General features: G+C 48.1%; 1 protein-coding gene across 1 annotated transcript in view; it reads right to left on the bottom strand.

Annotated features, from left to right (window-relative positions):
* Nucleotides 1–12,458, bottom strand: part of LOC122931851 (bromodomain and WD repeat-containing protein 1-like) — an 84,107-nt gene that overhangs the window by 32,250 nt on the left and 39,399 nt on the right. The window contains 6 exon segments of the mRNA XM_044285902.1: nt 3,838–3,945; nt 4,434–4,556; nt 4,644–4,842; nt 5,539–5,606; nt 5,760–5,912; nt 11,455–11,545. Of these exon segments, the coding sequence (XP_044141837.1) occupies nt 3,838–3,945; nt 4,434–4,556; nt 4,644–4,842; nt 5,539–5,606; nt 5,760–5,912; nt 11,455–11,545 (742 nt within the window).

Below are 12,458 nucleotides of genomic sequence, written 5' to 3'. Positions count from 1 at the left end.
GACCATACGGCCCAAGGCAGCGTCAGCCAGTATGCACCTGGTAGAATTTGTGAATGTGCGTAAGGAGGACAAAGTAGCCTTACACAACTGTGCAGACAAAGCGCGAGTCCTCCGAGCCCAAGATGCGCCCAACACTCTGATGAAGTGAGCCGTGACACCTAAGGGCGGGACCCTGCCCCGGGAGCAGTATGCCTCCGCAATTGCAGCCCGAATCCAACGTGCGATTGCCACATTAGAGGCCGCCAATCCCTTGCGAGCTCCAGAATGACAAAAAGGGAGTCCGTACGGCGGAAGGAACTGGAGGCTGCTAATAATCTTCAGAGCCCTGACAACATCCAAATGGCATAACTCCTTTCCTTTAGGGTGTGAAGGAGAGGGACAGTGAGGGAAGGACAATTTCTCGTTGATATGGAAGTCAGACACCACCTACGGGAGAAAAGAAGGAATGGGCCGGAGAACCGCCTTATCCTTGTTAAGAACCAGGAAGGGTTTCTCTGCAAGAGAGCGCCGCCAACTCGGACACCCGTCAGATGGATGTGATAGCCACAAGAAAAAACTACCTTCCAGGACAGGAGTCAGGAGGGAGATCTCCTGCAAGGGCTCAAGGGAGAAGTCTGGAGCGCTGAGAAGACTATATTCAGATCCCAAGGCGGTAGAGGAGGACGGTATGGAAAAACCGTATGGGCTACTACCTGAAGGAAGGTTTTTATGGCCAAGGGGGGCCAGGGGACGCTGGAAAAGCTGTGTCCCCCAGGACAGAAAGTGCCGACACCTGACCCTTCAAGGAACTAAGAGCTAACCCAAGGTCCAACCCTGATTGTAGAAAGGACAGGACCGTGGGGAGAGAAAAACCGAATAGGGGAATGCCTCGGCTTTCACAGAAGCCCATGAAGGACCTCCAGGTCCTACAATGGATCCTGGGCGATGCAGGCTTCCTGGCCTGAATCATAGTGCGGATGACGTCCGCCGAAAACCCTCTCCGCGTCAGAATGGCGGTTTCAATAGCCACGCCGTCAAACAAAGAGACTTTAAATGCTGATGGAAGACCGGACCCTGAGAAAGAAGGTAGTCTCTGAGTGGCAGTGACCAAGAGACGTCTCCTAGAAGGAGAACGATGTCGGCGTACCACGCGCAACGGGGCCAATCCAGGGAGACTAGGATCGTCGGTATGCCCTCCATCTAGATCTTCTGTAGAACCCCGGTAGGAGTGGGAAGAGGGGAAACACGTAAGTAGGGAGAACTCCTGCCAAGGGGATATCAGGGCGTCGGAGAGAAGGAGGGAAATTTTTCGTGTAGTGGGAGGATTCCCTGTAGAAGGAGGGATGTGGTGGGCGCCACAGTTCACCAGTCGGGACCGGAGCATGTCTGGAAATGGACGGCCACCAAACAAATACCCCGTGCAATGCAGTTGAGGGAAAGGTAGTAACGCAGAAGCTACCAAGGCTTGCTTGATGGCTATGAACCATAAGCCAGAGGAGCAAAAAGACAGAAGGAGAGGAATAGGCTAGGCCTAAGCCCATTCCCCATCTGAGAATGGCGCTATACAGAAGTAGCCAAGGATATAGTGGCTGTGCAAAAACTCCGCCTGAGGAGGAAGCCAGGCAAGGAGAGTCACACTGTATTGCTAGCCCTATACCCCAGCAGAGGAGGGGCCACCCGCAGAGACCACCGAATGCAGTGCTAGAAGAATCCACCACCTGACGAAGGAGCTGTGCAGTAAGAACCCTAGTATGGAGTGGTAACGCAAATACCACTCCCCCAGTAATAGCCAGTGCTTGCATAAAAGCCGCACCAGTGGAGGAGAACACGCTGTAGTAGCTAAACCAGAGTGCCAGAATAACCACCTTCCCAGAGAAGGAGGAGTGGTGGATAGAGAATACAGAGTCAGTGAAAACACTCGACTTGCTGGAACGTACTCACCATATTATGTGCAATGGTGTACGCTACTACGTATTGATGCAGACATTATGATGAAACTGTGATGCCTAGCCTCAAGCTGGATAAGAGATATAGATATATAGATATAGATATATATATATATATATATATATATTATCCTTTACTGGGACTGGGTGACCCAGTAAGGTGGTGAACCCTCAGCATCCATTACGTCCCGATGTGAGCCCCTTTATATTTTTTATACATTATAATGTGTAGAGTCCAAAAAACGGGCAGCACTCAAGGCTTGTAATAAAATTTTTTAAACTTTATTCCCCCATTTGACAAGGCAATGTTTCGACTTAATGTGAGCCCGAAACATTGCCTTGTCACATGGGGGAATAAAGTTTAACATTTTTCATTACAAGCCTGGAGTGCTGCCCGTTTTTTGGACTTATATATATATATACACCGTATATACTCGAGTATAAGCCGACCCGAGTATAAGCCGAGGCCCCTAATTTTACCCCCAAAAAATGGGAAAAATTATTGACTCGAGTATAAAAGACTAGGGTGGGAAATGCAGCATATGTGGGGGATCTGTGGAGGACGCTGTTATGTGGGGGATCTGTGGAGGACGCTGTTATGTGGGGGATCTGTGGAGGACAGTGTTATGTGGGGGATCTGTGGAGGACAGTGTTATGTGGGGGATCTGTGGAGGACAGTGTTATGTGGGGGATCTGTGGAGGACAGTGTTATGTGGGGGATCTGTGGAGGACAGTGTTATGTGGGGGATCTGTGGAAGACAGTGTTATGTGGGGGATCTGTGGAGGACACTTATGGGGACCTGTGGATGGCACTGTTATGGGGTGGATCTGTGGAGGACAGTGTTATGGGGGATCTGTGGAGGACACTTATGGGGACCTGTGGATGGCACTGTTATGGGGTGGATCTGTGGAGGACGCTGTTATGGGGTGGATCTGTGGAGGACGCTGTTATGGGGTGGATCTGTGGAGGACGCTGTTATGGGGTGGACCTGTGGAGGACGCTGTTATGGGGTGGATCTGTGGAGGACGCTGTTATGGGGTGGATCTGTGGAGGACGCTGTTATGGGGTGGATCTGTGGAGGACGCTGTTATGGGGTGGATCTGTGGAGGACGCTGTTATAGGGGATATGTGCTATGACACATAGGGCCATGAGGGGGAGGCAGCATAAGACATATAGCATCTTATGCTGGTCCCCCTCATGGCCCTATGTGTCCCCTCGTGTCCTAAACTGCGCACATAACTGCCTTTGCGTGTAAAGTGTTACTCCTGTGTAAAACAAAAACACTCTCCTATTGATAACAGGTCCGGCTGTACTCACTGTCACGATGAATGCACTACAGCGAGCGGGAGCTGGCTGGCTGGCCGGCGCGTGACTGACATCACTTAGTAACGCTCCTCCCACTTCAGGAAGCAGGAGCGTTACTAAGTGACGTCAGTCACGCGCCGGCCGGGCCGCTCGCTGCAGTGGCATTTTCGGGTCGGCCAAATCGAGACTCGAGTATAAGACGAGGAGGCTTTTTGAGCACAAAAATATGTGCCAAAAACTTGTCTTATACTCGAGTATATACGGTATATAGTATATATATATATATATATATATATATATATATATATATATATATATATATATACACTATATATACACACACACACACACACACACACACATACACACAAGTCATTAAATAGAAGACGGGGAGAAATGTACAATTTCAGCAACTAAAGAATATTACAAAAATGTGCATTATTACTGCCCATACACATTACAAAAAAAAAATCCAGCAAAACTGACTTTAAATATTCAAGGTCATAATAAATTCCCCATAGTGTAAGTGCTGGGACCCGCTCAGTAGAACTTGCCAAACAAAACATCAATAGACCCCTAGTAGATGAGTAGAGAAGAGGCATTACCCTGAGCCCACATTTTCTCCATGGCTCCTTTAATGAATTAGCCATACTGAGGTTGGCTCTTTGGACAGCATTAATGTATGCTTCATAGCCTTGTCGAAAGTAGATGACCTATAAACAGAGAAATTGTGAGATGAATCAAAAAGAACCAAGTCAGATTTAAAGGGGATTTCACACTATACCCTTATGGCACATCAACACACATTTCTTTGGAGGGGTCTGACCTCTAATTAAGAGAACATGGGTATGTGAGCCTTTGTCATAATTTCCTATCAAAGGGAATGGAAGACTCAGCAGAAGTCGAGTGTGCTCACTCAGGAACAGGACCACTGTCCTTTACGAGATTTGCAGATGTCAGACCCACACCAATCGCAGACACAGCATTTTCAGTTGACTATATAAAGCAGGGATTCAGCAACCTCCAGCGCTCTAGCTGTTCTGAAACTACTCCTTTCACTTCTATGGGACTTAAAATAAAATAAAAAACAGCCAAGCAAGTGTGCATGCTGGGAGTTGTAGTTTCACAGCAGCTGGAGTGCCGAAGGTTGCTGACCGTTGCTAAAATAACTTGAGACGCTGATCAATAAAACAGAACTCACCTCATCTCCCATCTGTGGAACAAAAGGGGACCTCCGAGGGGTTGTGTCCGTGATCCAATTAGAGGGACGCCAGTCGTTAGAGATTTCTCTGTTTAGAGGAACCCTTTCAGGCAATCTTGCTGTCTATGTACAGATCATACAGAGTGTAACGTACACATAGAATGGATACAAATCACAATCAAATGCCTTACGTCTGATGTTACAACATACCTCATTTCCCGTAGTGTTTTTTTTACGCCTCTCCCTTTTGGGGGTTGGCTTTCTTTCTGTGGATTTCTCTCCTGCCGAAGTCTCCTCCTCAGAACTGCTTGCCAGCTTCTTAACTTTACGCCGGGTGGAATTACAGCTCGGTGGTTGAAGATTAATTCCAGCATCTGTGGTCCAATCAGAGTACTCGCTGGAGAAGTCACTACGGGGAGCAGAAAAGAAGATGCAACTTTATACACATTCTTCATACATGTTCAGTTCTGTTCACATCGCTGCCCTTTATTTCTATTGTTCTGCTCTGTTATAGGAGCAGAAAAACGACAACAATGGAAACTAAAGGCACTCGCTGGCTCTCGTTAACAATCGTTCTGTCAGTTGGGTTAACGTTTGCCATTTCACCTGACAAAATAGTGCTGTGCTATTTTTCTCGGCATTTTGAACAGAATCTGCAATGGATGCTCCTAACAGAGCCTCTGATGCAGATGGGAACATTTGTAGTTAGGCTTTTCTTTTTTTACCAATTAAGTGACAGCTGCTGTCAACAAAAGTGCACTTAGTTGCATGAAACTCAATGGATTCATAGGTCAGTCATGATGAAGTTTGCACTGGTATAAGATGTGCCTAATTATGTGCATCTCTGGCCCTCGATGAGCCAGAAAGTCAAATCTATACCAGCTATGAGCTTGCCCCCTCTCAGTAACCCCCTCACACTTTTTTGGGGAAAGCGCTGTGCACTTCAACAATTTGCGGCAGCTCAATAGTTAAATCCTGCTACAAAAAGTCTGTGTAGCCTCAAATAGGTTTCTTAAAAAGAGCCTAGTGACAGTCTAGATCTCATGAGTAGTGAATGAGGCCTTGGTACACGGTATAACCTTCATTATAAGGTTCATAATTTTACCTTGTGTTTCTCCAGTCATCTTCATCTTCTGAAGAAGACTCCACTGAATTATCAGTTTGATTTTCTAGCTGCAAAGAGAAGAAATCATACATTTAATGGGAACAGCCTCTTAATGCTGCTGGCCATCGTATATGGCGCCTGCAGTAGCGTTTTGAAACCCCATAAATGATTTTGTAAGGAGTCTGATCTACCCAGACTATAAAAATACATCTATTACATACTTGGTCACTTGCATTCTCTTCCTCCGCAGAAGACCTGGTACCGTTATCTTCTTCGCAAGACAGCTCAAGAAACTCTTCCACATTACGGCGCGATGGTCGTATACGAGATGTTATCTTCTTGCGCAGCCTCAAATTATGAGCCCGTAAGTTTTCCTAGACACCGCAAAGTTCAGAAATAAATAAATAAATGCTTAAACACTGCTGCCTTTTTGTGACAGGCTAACAAACACAAAAAGGGGCTAATTCCAAGACTTGAAAAATAAACATGTGACTACTGCAGCCAATCGCTGCCCTCTATGGTCACATGTCGTAAATGCAAACGGAGCCACTCAGACCAGGAATGCAATGGTCACGTGAAATCATTAGTGCACGATAGTGGGGAATACCAAAATAGCTGCCCTGGAGCCGCAGGGGACTGAACAAGCGGATAATTGGATTTTTGTACTTACCGTAAAATCCCTCTCTCATTCAATGCATTGGGGGACACAGCACCACGGGTATATGCCCAGCTACCACTAGGTGGCGACACTAGATATCAAAAAGGTTGGGGGGGCTATACCCTCTCCACAGCCACTAGGCTAATCAGTTTGTACCAATAGCAGTAGCAGAGAGAAACAAAAGCGAAGAACTAACATGTCCTGGACCGGGAAAGGAAACAAGAACAGCAGCCCGGTGACAGAGGGTGGGATCTGTGTCCCCCAATGAATTGAACGAGAAAGGGATTTTACGGTAAGTACAAAAATCCAATTTTCTCGTTAATGTCATTGGGGAACACAGCACCATGGGATGTCCCAAAGCAGTCCCCAAGGGTGGGAAGGAAATCTCATGCAAAAAATTGGACGCACATGTGCTGGAGTACCCTGTGACTCAACCGGACCACGAGAGGCCATAGCATGAAATGGTTCCAAAGTAAAAAAATATAGGAGACCGTCAGGATTCCAAGGACAAGTGCCTGGGAAAAGAGCCCAAGAAGGAACAAGGGGAAACACCCAGTCCCTCCCGAGGTGGGATAGTGAGCAAGACAGATGTCCTGCACAAGAACCAAGAGTTGAACAAGTGCAGACTAAAGAGCGCGAGGAAGGATCTGGACGAACCGAGGCTCCTCCTGAACAAACAGGAGAGTAGCACAGCGACGTCTGTTGGTAACGAACTAGCACTCTGCAAATGGAAGGATGCTCCAGGAGGAGAATCCATAAGAGGACAGACCCAACAAGAAAATTAGACTATGAGGGTACCTGGCAGGAGGAAAAAGGCCTTAAAACAAAGGACAGAGCAGTCCTTAACCAAGGAGAAAAACTTCCTGGAAACAAGGTAAAAGACCCTGTGGACCACCCCTCGGCAAAAGGAAGGCGCTTCTATAAGGCCTGGAAGCAAAGGAACCCGACCAGAAAGAGGACCCAGCAAGGAAAAAATCTAACTTGTTGCAGACCAAAAACATGGCCTGTCTGTGGCCAACCTCCTGTAAAGGCCACGGTAGAGAGGAACCAAGGGTAGAGCCTCCTTCCGCAGCAAAGGCATGTTGGCAAAGAGAAACACCCTATGAGAAGGTGGAAACCCCATCCTGCTAGAGAAAGCAGCCAACCCCTGGGGGAGGAGGGGTCCTAGGTAATTGCCAGGAGAAGGGAACGTAAAGACCTGCTTCCCTTAAAAAAAAAAAAATGAGGCTAGGATTGAGCCTCAGAAAAACTAACAAAATATCGCTGTGAAATGTAAGACCGGAGATATCCCTGGCCACATTAAGTCTCAGGGAAAAGGTAAACAGTCGCAAGCCTTGGTAATACAAGAAGAGACACGTCTGAGAAATACTGGAGTAGAAGGAAGAGGACTCTAAACAGTCTAAGGAGGAACAGTTCTGAAAAAAAAAAAAAGGGAAGCTCCATCCCGAAAGTGAGAAATACAATCCAAATTGCAAACCGTAGCATTAAACTCCCAGACACCAGGTACTTGACCTGGGGAGACAGGAAGAGTCTATGGGGACCCAGGAGGGAAAAGAACCAAAGAAGCAGCTGTCATACAGAGCATGTGCAGTCAGAGATGCCACGAGTAGATTCCCCAGAGGTAACCAGCCAGCTAGATGGACAAAGAATCATTGGGGCAGGGACTCCAGGCAGGATTACACAGACAGAGGCTCAAGTAGGGTCCACAGGACTGGACCACATGAGGACAATAATAGCCAGATTATCAAGGGAAAAATGAAATGTATCCATCATAGGGAAAAACAACATCGGCCATGGTTAACCAACCATCCCAAGTGTAGTGGCTAGCATACTGTATAACACTGCTCCGGAATGGGAAAGTACAGCAGCCTGGATTTTGAAAAAGAAAGGCCAGACATCCATATGTCAGAAGAGGATGCAGAATTCGCCAGAGGAAGCCCGGGAGAGACAACACTGACATGTAGAAACCAGCTACCAGCAAAGCACAATGAAACCCCCAGGGAAGGGGGAAGAAACTGACCGGTGCAGAAAACGGTAAGGCCCAAGGGGACGGCACTACTGTCATGTAGCACTACTGATCCGCGAATCTAAGGGCGTACAAGAACGCCCGGACCATGGAAGAACTACGGGACCATATAAGATACCAGGGAGAGCAGCGGAAAATCCCACCCACCAAGTAGGTGTGTGGCGCTCACTAGTCCTGTTACAGCCATATCAGCGAGGATGTCCAGCGATGACCCGAAAACTGCAGTAGCAGCTGGTGCTCACAATGCTTCATATCCCTGCAGGATAGAGCATTCAGTGGGGATCCAGGAACTCTGTCAGGAATGGACCACGTAACTCTGAAAATAACACAGAAAAGCAGTAAAAAGAACGTGAATACTCCATTATAAAATGGGGTAACGCGACTGTGCGGAATACAGTAGTACATTATAGGGTTGAAAATCTAGCATGACAGCCAACAACCTGCGCACACGAGGGGAGTGTGGTTGTATGGTGTGCGAAAAGCAATAAAGTAAAAATCATGCCTAGTACAGGTGGAAATGAGAAGACGTGGAGGTACTGCACCGGGTGTCAGCTCTGAAGAGGCCAGCCATATACCGAATCTAAGAATTGCAACACACCAAAAAGGGGGGAGAACCGAGGGTTGCCTGCTCCTACTCCAACCATGGTGGCCTGTCAGATATACTGCCTTGAGATAGTACAAGTACACCGCCGAGCATGATGGTAATGAGGTGCCAGATGCATACTAGAACCAGAAAAGGGTGAAGAATACAGATTCTGGGATGGTACCATCAATCAGCATGAAGAGGGGCCCCATGATTGCCAAGCGCACATTAGAGCCAGAAAAATACACCCAGTAATGCAGGAGCAGTATGGGCCACAGATTGTACCAATAGGGCACAGCACTTGGAGATACTATAAATACTCCGCCTGAATGGAAGTAATCTGATTGCATGGTGCACACTATAATGAGAGTGGAGACAAAGCTACAACATCTGGAGATGGTACAGGTACTCTACCTAATAAGGGAGTAATACGTTGTGTAGTGCAAACTAAAAACCAGACAGATGTAATGGCTACAGCATCTGGAGATGGTACAGGTACTCCACTGAAGAAGGAAGCAAGGTGGCTGCATGGTGCACACTAGAGCCAGACAGGTGCCATGGCTACAGCGACTGAACATGGCATGTATACTGCGCCTGTTGTGTACACTAGAACCAAACTGGTGTAATGGCTACAGCCTCTGGAGATGATATAATATGGTAAACCAAGGAGACAAGGAGAGTGTGTTGAGTATAGCCCCTGGAATAGAGAAATTACTCCAGCTGAAAAGGAGATACCTCGGAACGAGGAAAGTCTGCCGGATACAGCATTTGGCAGTGGTACGAGTACCCCCCTGTGAAGGGGAAGGCGTACGTACCTGGGACACCACCTAGGTGTGCTGGCGTGCTAAACATGGTGACAGGTAAAGCGCCACGTACTGGAGAGGCGGCAAGCTGACTTACCTGTGTGGATAATATCCTGTGCAGCCAGGAAAGTGCCATCTGAAAATCCACTAAAGCGGATACCAACCCTGGAGAGGAGAGGTTCCTCAGTGAACATTTGTAATGACCACCCAAAGTGATTCTGTATGGTGGAAGACCGCCTGATGCTCTGTTCCGAGTAGGTGCAGAGGTGTCCCCCGAGGAGGCGTAACATGCAGCAGGGGAGAATACGTCACCGTCCTCAGACCTGTCCTGGGGGTGACCAGAGGAGGAGCGGGACATAGTTGTGACAACCCGAGGTCGTTTGCGGGACCTGGTTTCTGAATGTGAGTGTGCCCCGTCCACGGAGGAGTCCCTGGGAGGGGCAGAGGCGGCCGCAATTTGGGCAGGCAAGTGGTCCAGTGACTTCACCATGGATTGGGAGAGTCGGACAAGGTTCCCTAGTGGCTTGGGACAGGGAAGAGTCCATTCAGGAGGGACCTGACACAGAAGGGGTGCTCAGGGAGAAATAAAGGGCCTGGGAGCAAGGTACTGCGCACAAACAGGGAAGGCTGACCCTAGGGCAACTTTTTATCGCAACGGGCGCATGTAAAATACATTGCGACCAGGAGCGGGGGCTGGGAATGAGAGTCCCCACTGAAGGAGGATATGGGGGCTGATAGGGAGCCTGAAAAAAGAAAAACAGCCAGCCAGGAGGCTGTCCTACCGATCCCAAGGTGCCGTGTACCCGAAGAGGTGCAAGGATGTTTGCTGGCAAGATGGAGGCTCTTTTTTCTTGAAAAAGAGGTAAAGTGGAAACCTCCGCCCACAGGGTTAAATCCCGCGCTTGGCTGGGATACGAGGGGAAAAGAACCCCTCCCATAAGCCAAGAGGAGCGGGGAGGGGCCAAGAAAAAAGCCTGGGAAGCAGGGGGCGGGAAAAGACGTGGCCTAGGTGAGAAAGAAGCCGGGGCCTCAATTAATGAGGTGGCTGGAAAAAGTGCACCGCTGGCAGACCGGAACCACGAGAGACCTGGGGACCTCCGGAATGAAAAAAACGGGAGACGGGGGCTCCTGAGGAGGAGCGATGCTCAGGGAGGGTAAAAACAGGGCAAAAGGAGCACCAGGGGCCAGGGGAAAATGCGGCCTAGTCCCGGCAGAAGCCGGGACTAAAGTAGAGGGAAAGGCCGGGAGAGGCATGGGTCTGGCCAGGGAGGTGAAGAATACCCAAGAGAGGGAAGAAGAAGAAGGGGAAAGGAGGGACCTAACCAGGCCCCACAAATAAAATGAATCCCATCCCTTGGCCAGAAAGGGGGTAGTAACCCGGGGGACCTCTTGGGGCAGGTATGCAGGGGAGAATACTTACCGTCCAACGTCTTCAGGCCCCGCAGGGTCACCCCTTCGGCAAACTCAACACTTACGTGAGATTGCCGGCATGCCACTGCGAATGCAGTAATGGGGGACTGGGTGACCGGCCTAGGTACTTCAAGTACGTGCCTGCAGGGGGTGCAACTAAAGTGGTAATCCACGATGGAGCCCTATCCTGCAGCAGGCAAGATATATAAAAAATAAAATGAAAAGCAGCTGTGGAGAGGGTATAGGCCCCCCCCCCCCCGGGCGGAGCCAACCTTTTTGATATCTAGTGTCGCCTCCTAGTGGTAGCTGGGCATATACCCATGCTGCTGTGTTCCCCAATGAATTGAACGAGAAAGGTTATTTTTTTTTATCACATTGTCTACTGCAAGGCATATTTGTGAAATCCCTGTAAAAAAATAAAATAAAAAAATCTTACCTCTTGAGAAAAGTCAGACAGACAACGTGGTTTCTGATCCACAATAAACTTTTCCTGTTCTGCTTTTGCAATTCTAATATCTTCCTCCTTCCTGTAAGAGACGCAGAAAACCATGAAGCCACGATCACATCACACGGATGCTGCTTCTTTATCTGGATTTAGGGGTGACCAGTCCTTGGTTCAGTTTTCATTATCCTTTTAGCTTGTATATTACATTCAAATCATAGTATTAGTAATGTATTATAACATGTAGTATTCAATAAGTGCTTCCGAGTGCTCTGGGGACAGTCTTTTAGACACCTTTTCCTTTGATTTTGTGTCACCATATCCTGAGGGCCATAACTATTTTTTCGTCTACAGAACCATCTGACGAAAAATACGACTTACTGATTTAAAAGGGTTTTCCGAGCTGATGATTAGAGATGAGCGAATTTCATATTTTGAAATTAGTTCACGCTTCGTTTGGTGGTAAAAGCAGACCATACCACAGACCATTATATGATGGAATGCATAACAGAATGCCTGCAAAGGCATTCCGTTATAATAGAAGTCTATGGGCTGAAAAACTGATCTGTGCCGTTTCCGTTATTACATTATTATATTTAGGCTCCATTCACACGTCCGTAGAATGGGTCTGCATCCGTTCTGCAATTAGCCGGAACGTGTGCGAACCCATTCATTCTCTATGGGGCCGGAAGAGATGCAAGAGAGCACACTATGTGCGCTCAGCTTCCACATTTCCGGAGCGCGTCCCCGATCTTCCGGTCCGCAGCTGCGCAAGAAAATAGAGCATGTCCTATTCTTGTCCGCAATCGCGGACAAGAATAGGCATTTCTATGGGGGGTGCCGGCCGGGTGTATTGCGGATCCGCAATACACTACGGACATCTGAATGGACCCTAATGGTGTTTAAAATGGGGTTTTCCAGGAGTGAAATATCGATGACCTATCCTGATTAGAATACCTGATCAGTGAAGGTCCAACTCCCGACACCCCCACGATCAG

Source organism: Bufo gargarizans, chromosome 3 (assembly GCF_014858855.1).
Source record: "Bufo gargarizans isolate SCDJY-AF-19 chromosome 3, ASM1485885v1, whole genome shotgun sequence".
NCBI lineage: Eukaryota > Metazoa > Chordata > Amphibia > Anura > Bufonidae > Bufo > Bufo gargarizans.
This window is presented reverse-complemented; position numbering and strand designations above follow the sequence as displayed.